Source organism: Theobroma cacao, chromosome 3, assembly GCF_000208745.1.
Source record: "Theobroma cacao cultivar B97-61/B2 chromosome 3, Criollo_cocoa_genome_V2, whole genome shotgun sequence".
NCBI lineage: Eukaryota > Viridiplantae > Streptophyta > Magnoliopsida > Malvales > Malvaceae > Theobroma > Theobroma cacao.
The window spans coordinates 4,206,054-4,227,365 of record NC_030852.1 but is presented as its reverse complement, the minus strand read 5'-3'; the positions used below and the strand labels follow the sequence as shown (position 1 = coordinate 4,227,365).

Here is a 21,312-nt window from a genome sequence, read left to right as displayed (position 1 = left end):
AGGAAATAAAATAAGAGAATAATAACTAAGGAAATATAGTGAAATTAAAAATTAAAAGCCTAATAGGATAATCTAAAAATGCTACCGTTCATGGAACGGGTGTCCCGGGGGTGCTAATCCTTCCTCGAGCGTAACCGTACTCTCGAGCCTAGATCTAGAAAATCGTAAACCAGTTTAAAGTTCTCTTTGGCGAACTTAAAATTAATTTAAGGTCTCGTCGATTAGAATCGAGTCATTAGGTGGCCAATCGCACCTAGTAAAAAAGATTGGTGGCGACTCCTAGTTTTTTTAGAGTTTTCACTCTCGTCTGGTGGTCGGGTTCTCGGACCCACATGTTACAACAGCTGGAGACTATACTGGGGATCTACCGAGAGTCGAACCATTAAATAACAATAGGTTATCCAAGGCTTTAAATAATTCGATGTTTTCTTAGTGTTGATGATTTGTTCTGCATATTTTGTTTAGTGCATTTGTTTATTTCGCATTTGTTACTTTATTGTTTTTAATAATTGTGTGTATTTAGGATAAAGGGATGTGAGAATGTTACTCCGAACTCGATGTTTTCCTTCACACACACACAACACATTTTGCATTCATGCATAAACCCTCCACCCAGGTTATGTCCTTTTTAGGAGGGAGTTTAGTAGCTACGTTCTCGTGAGGTGATAACCTCCGCATGGGCTAGTGAAGACTCCCACTCAAATCGAACCTAGTCCGTTTAAAGCCTGTAATGGGTGAGGACCAGGGTGCCTTACTAGTCCACATGGACGACAGTGAGGAACGATTTGAGAACCTTAGCTCTGTTTATAAAGCCCGCTCAGCATATAGAATATCGAGAGCAGCTTAACCCTAGGTAGGTCCATACCCGTGAGAGTATACTCTATAAATAGGTACACATGAAGGAATTCCCTCTATTTTAAATTATGCCACGAGATAATAAAGTATCGTGAAGTAGACAGTAATACCCATGATATTACTTATTATTCTTTCATTACTTTTTAACACTCCACTCTTTCTTTTTACCATACTAACTTAAGTTTATTTTGCTTGTCATGTGCATGTTACATGTTCATTTCCATGCATCGTAATTGCATATAGGAGAAATATTGGCTACACAACATCCAACCTAAGAGATCCCAGGTACATCTATGGCATCGTCATCAGCAGGTCCACTCAACATATACAGAAATGACTATGAGATAGAGTTACAGATGGGGCAGATTCAATAAGAAAAAATAGACTGTTTGACCTAAGGACATATCCCAACTTTACCTGAGAGAGTTCATTTGGACCTTCAGCATAATGACTTCACAAAGATGATAGGAATTTGGGAACAGTAGAGACGTGCTCACCGAGACAATTTTCAAAGCAAGTATGGACACATTGCATGGCTCCTATATGTACCTGTTGATGACTAGATGCTCCAAGCCATCGTCCAGTTTTGGGATCCTTCATACCGTTGGTTTGTCTTTAACAAGGTGGACATGACCCTTACCATAAAAGAGTACTCATCTCTACTCCAGATAGATCACATGCAGCCTAACAAGATCTATTGGAGGGCCCAGAAGATGGGACACCTGCGAAAGTTGGCTAAGTTGCTAGGAATGACTACGGTAGAAGTGGATCAGCACCTGAAGAAGAAATGAGACACAGAATGCCTTTCGTGGAGTTTCTTGAACGGATATATTAAAAAACACATGGAGGATGAACAAGGTCTCCTAGTTTTCGCGATAGCAATCTATGGCTTAGAGGACTTCCCGAAGGTTCGAGGTCATGTGGAGGTATCAGTCATAGACTTCTTTGATCAGGTGACAAGAAGCATCAACCCGGCCCCATCCATCTTAGCTGAAACCTTCAGATCCTTGAATTTTTGTCAGCGCAAAGGCGAGGGACGATTTATATGTGCCCAACTCTTAACCATATGGGTCAAAAGCCATTTCGAATGCAAAGAGAGCAAATTTCGGAAGCCTTATCTGTCTGCAAGTTGCCATATCCTTGAGTTCTGCGAAAATGTATGGCCCAATTGCAAGAGGAAAGAAGAGTGGGTCACGAATCTTCGAAGGATAATAAGCGTTGAAGTAACTTGGAGAGCTCCATGGATGCCGCGAATACAAGTGATGTATAAATGCTGAGACCAGCCGTGGGTGCCACTGATGGGACCATGAGGAGCCATTAGCTATGCATCGATAATGGTATGGAGACAGTTCGGATCTGAGCAATTTGTGCCCATGACTCACCAGCTCAACCAGTTAGAGTTTACATATGGAGAGTCGAAAACGCTAAAGAAAATTGAAGAAATTGCACAAGATTGGAAGAAAACGTGCCGAGTGGATGAAGGGAGGGTTACCGATGAAGTCACCACAGGATATCATACTTGGCATGACCAAAGGGTGAAAGATGTCGTATGCCCCCTGAAAAATCCATCAAAACATCCCATAAACCCAGAACCTCGAGATGTCCTGCTAGAAAGCGAGTTGACAAGAAAGAGACTTGAAAAGGAAATGATGAATATGAAACAGAGACATGAGGATGAGTTAGAAGAAGTGAAGAAAGAGACGACAAGAAAGGTACATATGGCTTTTGAAGAGCTGGATGAGTGGCAAAGCAAGTTTGAGGAAGTGACCGTGGCAAATTCTTCTCTGATAGACAGAATGCAAGAACTCCAAAGTGCCAACAATGCTTTGCAACACGAGGTACGAAGACAAGAACAAACTATCCAAGAGTTGAGAAATGATTGCAGCTTGTTGGAAACTGCCATGGAGGGCTATAAGGCACAGTATGAAGCAATAAGGTAAGAGTATTTCCAAATGAGAGCAAAAAATGATTCGTGCACACAAAGCCTTCAAAGGAAAGAAGTTGAAATGCGATGGATACTGAGACAAATGAGAAAAGTGGCATTTAGAGCACGAGTAATGGTAGATAAGACCGAAGAACTCAAGCGAAAGATTCTTTCAAGGGATAAATTGAGTGAGCAGTTGATCAATCACCTCAAGATGGTTAGGGACCAATATGACAAAGTTGGTTTTTCCTTTTGGTAGTTATGTAATGGTTTTAGACAATGATGTAATCGGATATTTCAGTTCTATGGATGTGGATTTTCTTATGGTAAATGTTAGATGGCCAATATTTTTCCTATTTTCTTTTCTTTTCAAACACATTTCACTTGCATCATAGTTGCATGATTCATATAAATAATAACAAATGACAATGCATTCATCAACATAAAATTCTAACTTATCCATTTGGCCCATAAAAGAATAAAATTCTAGAGAAACGAACCCTACACAAATACAACACAAGAGCTCGCTCTAAGATCATGGGGGACGAACACTCAGAGAGAATGGACAAGATCGAGAAGAAGCAAGAAGAGATTATGGGTCAGTTGTCAAAGATTTTGGAGTTGATGTCAACAGATAAAGGGAAGAGAGTGGCGGGGAGTTCTGGTGCACCAGAAGATGTTCAACAGACAGAAGCCAATACAGACCTCGTATATCCACCAAGATTCACACCACCACCAGCAAGGAATGCGTCTATCCCCATGCCATCGATAGAACAATATCTGTTCCTTGGGTTGCCAATGCCTATAGGGCCATCACTAACTTATGCCTAATAGAGGCCAATTGGAGGGCCAAGTCCTTCAGACCCCATCTCTGTACCTGATCTGGACGATCCAAAAGAACAAGAGAAGCTCAAGTGTGGATCCGTTGAATCGAAAGACAATCCCGATACCCACCAGAAATTTGACCTTTTGGAGGAGGGACTACGCATGATAGAAGGAATGGGAATGTATTGCTCTATGGATGCAATCAAACTCTGTCTCGTTCCAGATGTGGTTATACCCCCAAAATTCAAAGTTTCAAACTTTGAAAAGTATGATGGAACCAAGTGCCCGGTCACACACATCACCATGTATTGTAGAAGGATGGCTGCATATGCCCATGATGACAAGCTCTTGATACATTGCTTCCAAGATAGCCTCACTAGTGCTGCAGCAAAGTGGTACAATTAACGGGACCGCAATCGAATCCACACATGAAAGGACCTTGCTCGGGCATTTGTAGCTCAGTATAAGCATATTACAGATATGGCTCCAGATCGCCTTTCTTTACAAAACATGGAGAAGAAACCCACCAAAAGCTTCAAAGAATATGCTCAAAGATGGAGGAATATGGCTTCTCAAGTTCAGCCACCATTGATTGAGAAAGAGACCACCGTGATGTTCGTTAACACCCTGCAAGCCCCTTACTATGAACGATTGGTCGGTAGTACCACAAAGAACTTCGCTTATGTGGTGATTTTAGGAGAGATGATAGAAACTGCCATTAAGCAAGGGAAGATAGAAGGAGGTGATGCCTAGCCACAACCGAGGGAAGAAGAAGTTTTAAGATAGAAGAAGGTGATGCCTAGACGAGAAAAAAAGAGAGAACTTTTAAGAAGAAGGAAGGAAAAGCCCAAGCCATCACTTCGGGACAACCCCAAGGAGGAAGCCACAACCTTTACTAGCCATATCCACCATACCCCTATTACCCAGTTGTGAATAACGCTTCACAAAGCCCATACCTATATCCACCCATGCCAAATGCCTTTTCTAACCTGTACCCATATGCTCCCATCCAACAGACACCTTACCCCACAAATATCCACTCACTTACTTCCACACCCGTTACAGCTTCAACCACACAACAAATAACACCTTCAAACAACCATACTGCTGGTGAATCAAAAAGATGGCGAAACAAGCAATAGAAAGTGCAGTTTGACCCAATCCCAATCCCATATGCTGAACTCTTCACTCAGTTAGTTGCAAACCATCTAGTGGCATCTTTATACATAGAGCCATTAAAACCTCAATTCTCGAGATGGACTGACTCTTTCGCCCATTGTGATTATCATTATGGAATCGAAGGTCACTCGATTGAGAATTGTATAGCATTCAAACATAAGGTGCAAAGATTGATCAAGGTAAGAATCCTAAATTTTGAAAAGAAGTCGGAACAGAATGTTAACAACAACCCACTGCCAAATCATGCTAGGACAGGGGTAAATGCAATCGAAGGGAGGTGTATGTTAAAAGAAACATTCGGGAAGTGGAAACCCCCATGGAAAAAGTGTTTGAAGCCTTGGTAAAAGCCCATATGCTCGAGGTTTGGCTGAAATGTCCTAATGTGAATGACTCGAGAGATATCTAAGGACCATACTACTTATATCACAAAGGATGTGTGGGGCATTTAATTCGAGATTGTAGTTCTTTTCGAAAGGAAGTGCAAAGGATGATGGACGAATCAAGGATTGAATTCTACGTGGAAGCCTTAGGGCCAGCGGTAAACATGATGGCCAAAGATTCCACTCACCCAATGAAGATAAAACCTTTAACCATTTTCTATGAACCAAGAGGAGAGTCTGTGGAAGACAGAACCCATGCCAAAATGACCATCAAAGTCCCTAAACCTTTCCCCTACAAAGATGACAAAGCTGTCCCGTGGAACTACAATTACAATGTACAAGTTTCAAATGCGGGGAAATGGATGGTCGAATCTCAAGATAATGCTGCAAATATAACTGGTGTTGGGGGGATTACTCGCAACGGACGTTGCTATACACCGAAGGCATTGGAAAATCTCAAGAAGGAGAAGGGAAAAGGAAAAGAGCAAAATTCGAGAGAAGAAAAAGTGCAACCTCAAGAATCGACAAATGGCTCAAAGGGGTCGGTGACGAAAAAAGAAGCTGCCGAGTTCCTCAAGTTCATCAAACACAGTGAGTGCAATGTGGTCGACCAATTGAACAGGTTGCCTGCTCGTATCTCACTGTTATCATTACTCCTTAGCTCAGAACCACATAGGAATTTTTTGATGAGGATTTTGAACCAAGCATATGTGGATAATGACATTTCAGTTGAAAATTTGGACTACATCATTGGGAACATTTTAGTGGGTAACATAATATCCTTTAGCGATAAAGAAATCCCTTCTAGAGGTAGGGGAAACTACAAAGCCTTGCATATCACTACCAAGTGCAAAGGCTGTACCGTCGTAAAAGTGCTGCTTGATAACGGATCGTCCTTGAATGTGATGCCCATGAGGACCATGGCCCACTTACCCATCGACATGTCTTACATGAGAAAGAGCCAGATGATTGTGAGAGCCTTTGATGGGATGAGGAGAGAAGTAGTAGGGGACATTGAGTTATCGATAGAAATCGACCCGTGTACCTTTACCACTGAATTCCAGGTTATGGATATCGCTCATTCATACAATTATTTGTTGGGAAGACCTTGGATCCACTTGGCTGGGGTCATACCTTCATCGCTTCACCAAAAAGTCAAGTTCATCGTGGATGGGAAGATTGTATGTGTTAATGGGGAAGAGGATTTACTCATAAGCAAGCCAGCGGATACTCCTTACGTGGAAGCGGCGGAAGAAGTGCCTGAATGTTCCTTTCGATCCTTCGAGTTTGTTAACACCACATATGTTGGAGAAGGAACCACACCACCCATTCTGAGATTTTCCAAAACCACCAAGATGGCTGTCAGTCAGATAGTAGGAAAAGGATATCGAGCGGGGGCAGGACTGGAAAAAAAGCTGCAAGGCATTAAAAGGCCAATACATGTTATCAAAAATGAAGAAAGGTTTGACCTAAGATATAAGCCGACTAAGAAGGAAAAGGAAGAAATGATAACCGAAAGAAGAAGGGAAAGGTTGGTTCACTTTAAGGGGCACAGGTTGGAAAATCATAGAATGATATATTCTCATCTCTACAAGACATTTCGGTCTGGAGGCTGCATCTTTCCTGAATCACTCACCGTTGGGAGCCGAGAATTAGTGTCAACATTAAGGGAAACCTTTTCTGATTTATCAATATGCGTAACGGAGGAAGACGAAGAGCAGCTAGAAAATGTGGAGGGGATCCCTGCAACATACCTCGGACCACCTGAACTGAAGCTGAGCAGCTGGACCACCATGAGTTTACTAGTCACTTGTGATTCAATTTCAAAGTAATACAAACTAAACATTCGTGCTTATGCCCAAGAGCATTGGAAATTTTATGTATCGGGCTTTTTATCATTTATCATTCTAATAAATTGACATGCGTAGTGCATTTCTCATATCTTCTCTCATGATTCACCATTTCCATTCTTGTCATCTCATCCATTTATTTTAACTGTTTATCTATACAATAGCTCTACATTTTTCAATTCCCTTTACTTTTCAGGAATCCAAATAATGAATGCGAAGATGATAATGATAGTGGTTTTGAGATTAATTTTGAAAAAGGTACAAGTGTCAGTGAACTTGACGATACAGAAAACGTGGAGGATTATGATTTAACTCTGGAATTGAAACAATTAATTTAGGAAATTAAGATAATAAGAAAGAAGTTAGAATTGGTATGACATTGGTGCCAATTGAAAAAGAAAAACTAATAAAGCTACTTCATGAATATGTAGATGTGTTTGCATAGTCCTATCAAGATATGTCAGGACTTAATACAGACATTGTAGCCCATAAATTGCCTTTGAAACCCAAATGCAAACCAATTAAGCAAAAGTTGAGAAGGATGAAACCTGAAATGCTATTGAAAATTAAGGAAGAGATGAAACAGCAGTTCGATGCAAGATTCTTGGAAGTAGCTAAGTACCCTGAATGGGTTACAAATATTGTCCCAGTGCCTAAGAAAGATGGGAAAGTAAGAATGTGTGTGGACTATCGAGATTTGAATAGAGCTAGCCCAAAAGATAATTTTCCTTTGCCCCACATCGACACCCTTGTTGACAATACTGCTCGCCATTCCATGTTTTTCTTTATGGATGGTTTTTCAGGGTATAACCAAATTAAGATGACACCAGAGGATAGAGAAAAAACTACCTTCATAACTATATGGGGGACCTTTTGTTATAAGGTAATGCCATTTAGTTTGAAGAATGCTGGGGCAATTTATCAACGAGCCATGGTGACTCTTTTCCATGACATGATGCACAAAGAGGTTGAGGTGTATGTGAATGATATGATTGTAAAAGCTCGCAAAACGGAGGACCATGCGAGCAATCTTGAAAGATTATTTAACAGGTTACGGAAGTTTCAGCTCAGCTTATATCTAGCAAAGTGTACTTTTGGAGTCACTTCAGGAAAGCTACTTGGTTTCGTCGTCAGTGAAAGAGGAATAGAAGTTGACCCGGATAAGACTCAAGCATTCCGTGATTTGCCTCCTCCCAAAATGCAGAAAGAAGTTAGAGGATTCTTGGGAATGTTGAATTATATAGCCCGGTTCATATCACGACTCACACTCAAATGTGACCCAATCTTTAAGCTGAGGCATGGAACGAGGAGTGCCAAGTTACTTTGAACAAGGTTAAAGAATATCTGTTGAGTCCGCCAGTGTTGGTACCACCTGTGGTTGGCAGAGCCCTCCTTTTGTACCTGACAGTAAATGAAGGATCCATGGGATGTGTGTTGGGACAGCATGATGAAACTAGTAAGAAAGAAAGAGCAGTTTACTACTTGAGAAAAAGTTCACTGAGTACGAGTCCAAGTATTCCTAGTTGGAAAAGATGTGTTGTGCTTTAACATGGACGGCGCATCGACTAAGGCAGTACATTCTATATCATACCACTTGGCTCATTGCGAAGTTAGATCCTATTAAATACATCTTCGAGAAACCATCCTTATCAAGTAGAGTGACAAGATGGCAAGTGTTGTCTGAATATGATATTGTATATGTGTCCCAAAAAGCTATCAAAGGAAGTGCAATCGCTGATTTTCTAGCGAAAATGGTGGAGGAGGATTATGAACCAATGGAGTTTGAGTTCCCAGATGAGGACCTGATGTCGGTTTGTCAAACAAATGAGGAGGAATCAGAGGAAAAAGAGAATTGGAAGATGTTTTTCGATGGAGCTTCGAACGCCTTAGGGCATGGCATAGGAGCCGTGTTAGTGTCATTAGAAGAAGATCATTATCCCGTCATAGCCAAACTCAACTTCTATTGCACCAATAACGTGGCTGAATATGAAGCTTGTGTCATGGGTCTTCAAGCAGCAATCGAGAGGAAAATTCATGTTTTGGAAGTGTATGGGGATTCTGCTTTGGTCATTTATCAGTTACGAGGAGAATGGGAGACACGCGACTCGAAGTTAATCTGGTATCATAAGTATGTTTCAAAGCTAATTGAAAATTTTGATAAGATTTGTTTCACCCATTTGCCCCAAGAGGAGAATCAAATTGTTGATGCATTAGCCACGTTGGCAGCAATGTTCAACGTTGGTACCGATGTGAAGATTTAACCCATCATGATTAATCTTTGAGAGAGCCCCGCACACTGCTCCAGTGTAGAGGAAGAAGTAGACGGGAAATCGTGGTACCATGATATTGTGCACTATCTCAAGTTTCAGCAGTATCTAGAACAAAGTTAAAAAAATGATAAGAAAACCATTAGAAGGTTGGCAATGAATTTCTTCTTGGATGGGGACATCTTATATAAGAGAAGTAGGGATCAAGTGCTTTTGAGATGTGTGGATTCAGCCGAAGCTCGGAGAATAGTTGAGGAAGTTCACGAAGGAATTTGTGGGGTACATGCAAGTGGGCATATATTGGCAAGATAGGTCATGAGAGCAGGGTATTATTGGCTCACGTTGGAAACGGATTGTATAAATTTCGCTCGAAAATGTCACAAGTGTTAGATATACGTAGACAAAATCCACACTCTTGCAAATTCACTGAATGTACTGACATCACCATGGCCATTCTCAATGTGGGGCATAGATGTGATTGGGTTAATAACCCCGAAGGCATCAAATGGGCATCGGTTTATTTTGGTGGCGATTGACTACTTCACTAAGTGGGTAGAAGCAGCATCTTATGCCAATGTGACCTAGAAAGTGGTATGTAAGTTTATCCAAAAAGAAATAATATGTCGCTATGGTCTCTCAGAAAGGATCATCACAGATAACACTAGTAACCTCAATGGTTCAATGATGAAAGAGGTTTGTGCCAAGTTCAAGATCAAGCATCACAATTCAGTGCCTTATCACCCAAAGATGAATGGAGCGGTAGAAGCAGCCAACAAGAACATCAAAAGGATAATTGAAAAGATGACAAATGTATACAAAGATTGGCATAAGAAGTTACCTTTGCTTTGCATGCTTATCGCACAACAGTCTAAACTTCCACGGGAGCTATGCCATTCTTTTTGGTATATGGGATGGAAGCAGTTTTACCAATTGAAGTAGAAATCCCTTCCCTAAGGGTCCTTAAAGAAGTACAGTTGGAAGAAGCTGAATGGGTTAACGCTCGTTATGAGCAATTGAATCTCATAGAAAAAAAAGGTTGATGGCACTTTGCCATGGGCAGTTATATCAAAAGAGAATGATGAGGGCATATGGCAAGAAGGTACATCTTCGTCAGTTCCAAGAGTGAGAGTTAGTATTGAAAAGAATTCTTTCGAACCAACAGGATCCTCACGGGAAATGGATGTCGAATTGGGAAGGATCATTTGTGGTGAAGAAAGCTTTTTTTGGAGGAGCACTAATTTTGGTAGAGATGGACAGAAAGGAGTTTTTCAACCCAGTGAATGCCGATGCTGTCAAGAAATATTTTGATTAAAAAAAATAAAAAAAAAAGAAAGAAAACTTTTCAAGTTGAAAACCTGAAAAGGCAGCTTGAGTATGGGAGATGTTTTTAGGGCAAAAACCCGAAAGGGCGGTCTAGACACGAAGGAGGTCCAAATACTACAAGGGCTTAACACAGAAAGGGTGAAAAATCATGATCCGAGATGTTCAACCAAAAGACAAGGGAGCTGATGCTTGTGCCTGCTTTGAGATAAAATGTCGAGGCTACTGTTAATATCTCTTGGAACAATCATTAAGAAAGAATTGTATCTCTTTTGTATTAATTGGTTTTCCCCTGTTCCTTGTCATTATGCCTGATTGTAGAAACTTCCCTTTTTCTCTAATAAAAAATAGTCTTTCTGCTCCCAACATTGTCATCATTTCCATTCTACCAAGAGAGGAGATATAAGTACATTGCATTGCATTTGTCATAAAATTGGAATGATATTTAATAAAGAGCATGATAAAGTAAGAAATGTTTGTAATATTTTGAAAAAGGATCGTAATTGACGAGGAATGAAATGGAGTCTGGTAATGTAAAAAAGAAAGAGAAAAGACTAAGAAAAGAAAGAAAGAAATGGAAGTAGCAACAGAATGGAAAACAGTAAAAATGTGAAGAATGATTAGACCATGCATATGATGGGGGAAGAAAATAGTTGTGAGCAATGAATTGGAGAAGACGAGAGATCGAAAGCTTGATTAGTTCATCCCCTATTGATCAAAGAGAAGGCTTTAAAACACCAAAAACAAAAAAAACTGATGAAGATGAATACGATATTTGAATTGCCATGTTCAAAGTTTTTTTTTTTAAAAAAAAAAAACAACTGAAAAACAGGGAAATTCATCTTCAAAGTCGTAGAACCTCAGATGAAGAATTGATTATTTTTCACCATTTCAAAAAATAAAAAAGGTTTTGTTACCTCATTTTTTAAGAATTCATTTTTAAAAAAAGTTTCTTTGCCTCAGTTTTGAGGAGTTCATTTTAAAGTTATGTTGCCTCAGCTTTGAGGAGCCACTTTTTTAAAGTCATGTTGCCTTAGCTTTGAGGAGATCATTTTTAAAAGTTTCATTGCCTCAGCTTTGAGGAGTTCGTTTTAAAAGTTCGTTGCCACAGCTTTGAGGAGTTCATTTTTAGAAGTTTCGTTGCCTCAGCTTTGAGGAGTTCATTTTTCAAGTTTCATTACCTTAATTTTGAGGAGTTTATTTTTAAAATTACATTGCCTCAATTTTGAGTCTCATTTAAAAAAAAACAAAAAAAAAAAAAAAAAAAGAATAAGAGAACTTTGGTAAGAGAATTAAAGAATTTAGTCAAATGCAGTGTCTACATCTTTTCACTATTTCGGATTTTCGAAATACGCAAAGAGGGGTAGCTGTAGACACTGTAAAAAAGAAAAGTCATAATAAAATTGTATTAACTAAAATTAAATGAAAAATAAATAAAAAAGAAAAAAAGAAAAGAGAGATACGACTGGCATGGTGCGGACGCACCCTGCTAGCCAGCACCTTCACCCTGTCAGACGCGAATTTCCCAGCCAGCTAGCACTCTCACCCTGCCAGAAGCGAAAAATTTGCGTCTGGCAGGGTAGTGGGAGCGTGCTTCCTACAACCTAGTATAAAGGGGCACTGTAGCAACTCGAGGAAAAAAAAATCTGCAACAAAAAATACCTAGCCACAACAAATACCCTATATTCACTAGCAACTGGGAATATCCACAACCAAAAAATACAAAAAAGGGAGATTTTGAGGTTTGGGTTTTGTTGTCGCTAGTCAGAGAAGGAGAGTTTGGGGTCTTTGTGATGCCGATGGGGGGGTTCTTTTTTAGAGTTGGGTTTTAGGAGCTATCCGGTGGTGAGGAGGAGCCCGATCGGCAGTAAAGGAGAGTAAAGGAGGGAGATCTAATCGGTTTGCTGGGGGGGTTTTAAGTCGAGCCCATTACTCCCCGGTGAGGAGCTGTTCGACGGAAAAAAGGAAGAAGAAGAGTTTGGCGCAAAAGTAAGGGAGTAACGGGAAAGCCCCTTGATCGTCGGTGGAGAAAAGAGAGAAGAAAAGTGATTAGTTTTTTAAGAGAAAGAAGAGAGGTCGACGTGTTAGAGAGAGAAAATAAAAGAGAGAAAATGAAGAGAAAAGGAGAAAATGAGGGTTTTATAGCTAGGGTTTGGTGACTGTGAAACGACGTCGTTTTGACCCACAAAGAGTTCATATTCAGTCCTTCAAACGACGTCGTTTTGACACACTAAGGTTTAAGGGCTGCTAGACAAAGGGGCCGGACAGTGCTTTGGGGACGGGCCGCGGGTCGGGCTGATAGCTTGGGTCCACTTGACCCACAAAGGTAAACCTTTTTATTTTTCTCAAACTTGTTGGGTGATTTAGGTTGATTTATTATATTGGGTCTCAAAATTAATGTTTAAATAGGTATGATCTAGATTTAATAGTTTTAACTTGATGTTCTAAACTATATAAAGTATCAATGGAAAATATAAGAATATATATATGTATATGTACACGTAGTAAATAAAAATGTTTGAGAAAAAATATATATTGAAACTTAAGTAAACGAAGCATATATGCAAAATAAGAGTACATTGCTAAATAAAATATGTTTACAGAGATAGATTTGGAAAACAAATATATAAAAATAATAATAATAATAATAATATGTAAGTTAATGAGATAAATGGTAAGTTAAGGATTTATATAGATTAAATTAAGGAATTGGAAATTATTATATCAAGTTTTAAAATCATTATAATAAAATAAGTATGAGAATTAATCTTAGAAAATTAACTCCGAAAAATATACTATAATATTAACCACAAGCATAATAAACCGATGATGGGATGATCGGTCAGGACACGAGAAGTCGCAAACCCGAACCCATATTCCCTAGGTTCGAAATCTGAATCAAGGCTCCACCAGTACGATGGGAGGGCCTCGATTTCAAGATCCCAAAATTTTTAATAAATAAAGAATTTGACTATACAAAAAATTACTCAATAAAAATAAATAAATAACAATAGATAAAAAAATGATGATAAAAATAATAATAATAATTCGAATATATAGTAAATAATTAATTTGTGAAAATGCAATATACATGACATTAAATAAATGGACAAAATAAATAAAAAAATAAGGAAAAAAAATCCAAAACAATAGCTAATTTAAAATTAATCATTAAATATCTAATAGTATAAACTATAGATTAATAAAATGTTATGAAAAAGAAAAATAAAATTTTGTTCACTAAAATAACATGGAATTATAAACAATTTATCTAATTATCAAAGGAATACATAGGAGAAACTTAGAATATAAAAAAAATAATAAACTATAGGAGAATAAAAAAAATAGAAAATATGATAATATGAAATAAAACGAAAATAATAATTAAATAATGACAAAAAAATAGATAATTGCACTAGCATAGCATATATATATGTTGCATCTTGCATATCATTGCATATAAATATTTTTGTTTTCGAGTTTAAGCCCCGATGATGGGATCTTCCGAGGATCTTGTGAAGGCAGGTATTCCTCGAAAAGTTCGCTAGGTGAAAAGGTGTCCTCGGGTCCCACCAGTATGATGGGAGGGCTCGAGAAACATCTTTAATAAAAAGTTTTTGCTCGTATTAGGTTCATTATACACGAAAATATTATTTTAAAAGAAAACATACGATGACCCCGATGATGGGAATTATTCGTTGAATTTACGAAGGTGAGTTTCTCGGGTAATTCCCTAGGTGAGAGAACACCCCGGATCCCACCAGTATGATGGGCGGATTCGGGAGAACGTCCTCGATAAAAGGTTATTCGTTTGACATTTTTATCCCACGCCATGCATTTCATCTTGCCTCACATTTGCATTCAATTTTAGGTTAAGTAGGAAATAAAATAAGAGAATAATAACTAAGAAAATATAGTGAAATTAAAAATTAAAGCCTAATTGGATAATCTAAAAATGGTACCATTCATGGAACGGGCGTCTCAGGGGTGCTAATCTTTCCTCGAGCGTAACCGTACTCGCAAGCCTAGATCTAGAAAATCGTAGACCAGTTTAAGGTTCCCTTTGGCGAACTTAAAATTAATTTAAGGCCTCATCGATTAGAATCAAGTCATTAGGTGGTCAATTGCACCTAGTAAAAAAGATTGGTGACGACTCCTAATTTTTTTAGAATTTTCACTCTCGTCTGGCGGTCGGGTTCCCGGACCCGTACGTTACGACAACTCTAATAAATCAACCAAAATAATATCCCAGCAATGTTGATAAAACAAGGATGTAAAACCATCTTGTCTTGCTACGCTATTTTTGTCAATTCCGAACATTGCCTCCTTGACTTCTTGCAATGTAGGAACTACACAAAGTAAATTATTCTCAGTTTCAGAAATAATACTGGGAATTAAGGAGGAGTTAAACTTCAAGAGATCACATTCCTCCGCTTTCAAGAGAGTAGAGAAAAATTCCATTGCCGAGGCTTGAATTAAATCTGGGCCATCTGTGATTGTCCCATCCACATTTGAATACGAAAAATAGGTTTTTAATTCGTTTTTTCCACATTCTCATGTGAAAAAATTTAGTGTTGGTTTCACCCTCCACTGACCATTTAATACCAGATTTTTGCTGCCAAAAAGACTTGTCCATACTCAAAAAATGATTGAGCTTGGCATATGAACAATGCATAATTTCCTTGTTAGCTGCGGTTTGATCTTGTTATAAAAGTTCACTGTCTGCTGCTTTTTGTTTTGCCATCCACATGTTAGAAAATATATCACCAAAAATGGATTTATTCCACCATTTGAGATTAATTTTTAGCCACTTCTGCTTGTTCCAAAAAGCTTGCATACCTGAACCTTGTATAGGAATCTGCCAATTACTTTTAATAAAGGCTAAGAAGTCATGATGTTTAATCCAAGCATGAATAAAAGGAAAGGATGAAGGCCCTTTAGATGCAAATTTGAACATGACAAAAGTAAAGGGCAATGATCCGAACCATCTTTGTTTAAGTGCTGAACACGGGTAATGTTGAAAGTAGCCGCCCATTCATGATTATAAACCACGTTATCCAGCCTTTGAAACATGTGGAATTTGTCCTGGTGAAATAGTTGCCCTCAAAATCACCATCTAAGAGCCCACAGTCAAATAAAGTTGAAGCAAAATCATCCATAAAGCCAGTGTTTGGAGCCGCTCCATATAGTCTTTCTTCCCAGCACAAGATCGTGTTAAAGTCTCCACCTACTATCCACGGAGCTTGCATCACAGCTGATATAGTACACATACGGCTCCATAAAGCCTGCCTTTCCGTCCTTGTGCATTTCGCATATACAAAGGTAGCATAACATGAATTCTGCAGCCATGGAAACGTTAAACATACATGCAGGCACTGAACATGGTCAACCAATATTTCACAAGAGGTATCATGCATCCAGAATAACCATATTTTGCCAGAACAATTATTAGCTGCACCTTCAAAACCCAGCCTCCTTCTAAAATATTCAATTCTAGTCACATCTACCATTGGCTTCAACACAACTAGAATTTTCAGATTATGCATCAGTTCAAACTATTAAGTCGCCTTTGGCTTACTTTATTTGACATACCCCTAGCATTCCATACCAAGGAATTTGTCATGAATGAGTATAAGCAGTAGAGTTTGAAGCGATGGCACCAGATTCATCTGTGCTATCTTTTACCTCTATTTCTTCAATATCATCAGAGGGTCAAACACATGTCGTCAGCTAACACTGATCGATAATGTTGACGTAAAGATCATTTAGTTATGATATTAAAAATATAAAGATCAATAGATTATTATTTAAAAGTATAAATAACTAAACGGTACGTGATTTAAACTTTAACAATGACAATTATTAATTTTAATTTATGCAAGCACATTAATATTCTAATAAAAAAGGATTAAGTACCAGTTGCTGGGGATTTGGGGGCAGCATGCTTTGTGTTAATGGATGATAAGAATTATATGACAAGAGGAATCCGGTTTCAAGCCAAGGAGAATATTTTAGATAATATTATTTTCCAAATAACAACAGCTAATCAGCTAAGTGCAAAATAATAATAAAAAAAAGCTAAAGTGCAAAATTGTACTTGTCAAAAAAGGCGGTGTGCCATAACATGATCTAAACTCTGGACCACACCAAAATTTAAGACAGACTATTCATTACATGGCACCAAATTTCCTTTTGGTTCCCCACCAATTTCAAGGAAATTTTCTTAGAATTTGATCTCATATTATTTCCAAGGACAATCCTTTTTTTTAATATATATATTTATATATATATGTTTTGATTACATAATAATAAATTTTATCCCACTACTGTTTATTGTGACGTGCCTTGTACAAAAAAAATTAGTTTTAGATAATAATTATATATAAATACAAACATTGTTAAAGTTTGAAATTATTTATCTATAAATAAAAGATAATTATATAGAAAAAACAATTAATAGTTCAATTATATATTTGAATTTTTGTAATACTAGTTCATAAATTATTCATTATTATTAGAATTAAAAAAATTAAAGAGAGCCGTTCAATGCAATTAGTAGTTAATTTCAGATGATCATCAACCAAAGCAATTCTTTGAACGTTGCTTGCTTAGCAAGTAGGAGAAACAAAAAAGTATAACTTCAAGAGCCACATTAATCTTTACATTTAAAATCTAGATTATTTATGAATAATAGTCATTATTTTCATCTCTCTATTTATATATTTAGACATTTTTTTTAAAAAAAAGTAAATAAAAATTTCATTAAGAGAAAGATTTACAAAAATTATCCTGCAAAACGATAGTGGTGCAAGATTGCATAAAAAGAAACATAAAACTCCTTTTTTTTTCTTGATCTATGTATATAAAAAAAAAATCCAATCAGTCCAGTTACAATGAAATCAGACAACAACTGAAACCAATCCCTGTTCCTTGAGCTAATCAATTTAAACTCTTGCAATTATACAAGGTTGAATGATGGGAACTTATAAATGGCTTAATTGTTGTTACTTGAGACAAGGCTCAAAAGAGTTGGCATGTATTAGATGACTTTTTCCTTCTTGTAAAGAAGAAAAGTAAGTGAAACCTTATACTTCAATCTTTCTAAAATCACTAATAAATATGAAATTTTAATTAATTACAGGTTTTGCTGATGGTAAACTTGTTTAATATTTCTTAATTTCTTTTCCTTCCATTAATTTCATGATTAATATACTCTCTTGTTGGGATGAAATTTCTTGGATTAAACTTGCCATCAATCCAATTTTAGCAAGTTGATCTATCCATCTTTTATCTTTGCTAATCGTTTCCTGCACAAGCGAAGCCGAACAGCAGGATGGTAATTGGTAAATGTATAAACCATTAAACGTTATCGATAGAGTTAATGCCGCAGTGAATTAATTTTTGTTCGACAATAATTTGCAGTCATATATCCAATCAGGTGACTTTCTCTGACAATGCATTGTGTTTGCCCATCATCCTTTGAATTGAATTGAAGAATCTTATCATTAAGTATACCATGGAGAAAATTTGTTCTTTAATCTTAATGATGCTTCTAAATTAATGTATATAGCGGTGAAAATGTACAGACATGTCCAAAAGGCAATAAGATTCCAGGGGCCAAGTGATGCTTCCCGTCTGGGCGTCCTGGAATCAGAAGAGCCATTAATCGTCTCCCTTGCTCGAGTTCCTAAGCAGTACACCGTATGCTTTGCATATTGAGCTGCGTATAAACGTTACTAACTTCACCTGGTGTATTTGAGTAACAAAAATACTACCCCCGTCATAACCTGGCGCATTCAGATCACTCAATTCTTCTGGTATCCTTGAGAGCCATTGAAGTGCATAGGCAGAGTTGGGGAACAATCTACATGAAAAGAACCAGGAACTCCTGATGCAAAGTACTCAGTGCCTGGGGGAAGACTTCGGAAGAGAACGTTGAAATAATTCAAAACATAGTCATTCAAGTGTAAGGTCCCCTCAAACAGCCTACTTCTACTTCAAGGTTTTCTAGAATGGCTTCAACCAATGCTGCTTTGGCACAATCCGCCGCTTCTTTCTTCATTTGAGAAGAAAATTTAAGAGGAAAAAAAAAAAAAGGCAACGACAAACTAAGCTATATAGCAAACTGTTCATTTCTCTTTTACTATCAAACATTGATTGAATCAGCAGTGTGAAATAAGCTTTCCCAAGAGATACAAACACAGACAAGAAATGAAGAAGACTGAAGTCCTCAACTGGGAAGGAGAAGGCAGAAACAGAGGACCAAAACTCCCCCTTTCAATAAAAGACCAGGGGAGCTCAAAACGTAGTGTTTTGATTTAAGTCTTTTAGAAGTTAGTTAAGTTGTAATTATTAGTTATTTAGAGACTAATTTTATTTTTTTCCAAAATTAATTCAGTACCTGTACATATATATACTGCCTTGTAAGTTGTAATACTCTGACCTATCAATGAGAATATGACCACACAAATTCTCTTTACCCTTGTGCTGCTTTTCTTCATCTTTCATCCCTAACATTTTTGACATGGTCTCAGAGCTGGGAGACAATTGCTGAAAATGGCTAAGGTTGCACATGATAGCTCATACTTTTCACTTGTTTCTCTATTTTTGGTGAAGTAATTTTTTCTCAGGCTCTTTTGTTTTACTTTTCTAGAAAGTCCTCTTTGTTTTATTATTGATCTCATCTTGGCTTTCATATACCATTTTCTCTCAAATCGGGTTTACCCTAGCGTGAATGAAGTCTAAATCAATTGACTCAAATCAGTCAAGATCCTAGGGATCTCAAACTTCATCCCATGTCTCACCAGTAGGAGACCCACAGTCCCCTTACTACCTGCACCACACTGACCATCCATGTTCAATTATCATTAATCCTAGGCTCACCACAAATAACTATGAGGCACGGAGTAGATCAATTCTCTTAGCCCTTTCAATCAGAGACAAGTTAGGCTTCATAAATGGTTCTATTCCAAAACCTCAAGCCACAGATGATCTGTATCCCTCATGGATTAGATGCAACAACCTCATAGTGGCATGGCTACTGGATTCTATCAATCCTCCTATACCTTCAATTGTTTTCTACATGCACTCCACCATGGAAATATGGAATACCGTGAAACAGAGCTTTGCTCAGCCAGATGACACGAGTCTGCAATTTACAGTAGACACTTAGCAATGTCAGTAAGGGAACAAAGTCAGTGGACAGCTATTTTGTTGAACACAAAGGGATTTGGGAAGAATTGAAAAACTACAAACCCTTAGCACATTGTCAATGTGGCAAATGTAACTCAGAATGTTTTAAAAAAATATACAAACCAATATAAAAAAGATATGGTTTTTAAATTCTTAAATGGGTTGAATGATTCCTTCTTGGCAGTTAAATCCCAGATAATACTCATGGACGCCATGCCAACTCTTGATAAGGTGTATAGCTTGGTATTAAGGGAAGAAACTCAAAGGAATATGCTATTCCAAACTCAACCTGTGCTTGCATCCTTTACTATACACATTGTGACAAATACAAAAAAGAATTTCAAAAAAGATTTGACTTGCAGCCATTGTGGTAAAAAAAGGCAAAACAAAGAACAATGCTACAAGATCATCGAGTTTCCAAAGGTTTTCAAGTTCACTAAAGGGAGAAACAATGTAAGGAAAACGGAAGGGAGCTGTAAACAATGTAACAATAGCAAATGAAATGTTAGCTGAAGAGACATACATGGATCAGGGAGAAGGCCGAAGTGGAACAAGCACCATGTCCTAGGTGTCTAACTTGCAAAACCAAGTTAACAAGTTAATGGAAATTTTGAGTGAGAATGGCATAACCAGCTTTCAAGGTAAGAGCACCTCCATAAACACTCAACAAACAAAGCATTCCCTAGCCAATTCAGCCTTTGCAAGTATAATTTCAAGCCATCTCCATTTCAATAAAAGAAATAATATGGCACATAAGTTTGACAATGTCAATTCTCTCATGATTAAGCACAATTCTTGGATAATGGACTCTAGTGCAACAGATCACATTTCATACTCTTTAAAGAACTTCACCTATGCTAGACCTATCATAAACTATTTTGCTCAGTTGCCAAACAATAGAAAAGTCATAGTTATTCATATAGGTATTGTTAAACTAACCCCATTATTGACCTTTAAAAATGTGCTTTGTGTGCCAAGTTTCAAATTCAACCTTGTGTTTATTAGTCAGCTCACTAGCACAAAATCAACTTGTATTCTTTGCATTGACATGTATTGTGTTGTCCAAGACATTTCTTCACGAATAGTGATTGGGGTTGTTAGAGCCTCTACAGGACTATATTTGATGGAAGATAAGAAAGAACAATAAGACCTGTTTAGTCACTATTTTGACAAAATTTTAAAGTTTCCCTTTGTTTCATCAGTTACAAGCTGCAATGCAGTGGATGGGACTTTTGATTTATGGCATTTCAGACTTGGACATGCTCTAATGGAGAGAATTAATGTAATAAATCAGCATTTTCCAACTATTAAATGTTCAAATGATTTGTTTTATGAAATTTGCCCTTTGGCTAAGCAAAGGAAACTATCTTTTCCAACTCATGTCCAAAGCACCAAAAGAGCTTTTGAACTAGTTCACATTAACATTTTGGGGCCTTATGAACACCCCACAATGCAATATCAAAGATACTTCCTCACAATAGTGGATGATTATACTCGTTTTACATGGATTATCCTCATGA

General features: G+C 37.6%; 1 protein-coding gene across 1 annotated transcript; it reads left to right on the top strand.

Annotated features, from left to right (window-relative positions):
- Nucleotides 8,546-9,274, top strand: LOC108661118. Its single transcript, XM_018117003.1, has one exon. The coding sequence runs from the start codon at nt 8,546-8,548 to the stop codon at nt 9,272-9,274; it is 729 nt and encodes a 242-aa protein (XP_017972492.1).

What these genes read in the sequence shown, in the direction of transcription:
- LOC108661118 (XM_018117003.1), top strand. Translation starts at nt 8,546, where the DNA reads ATGTGTTGTGCTTTAACATGGACGGCGCATCGACTAAGGCAGTACATT.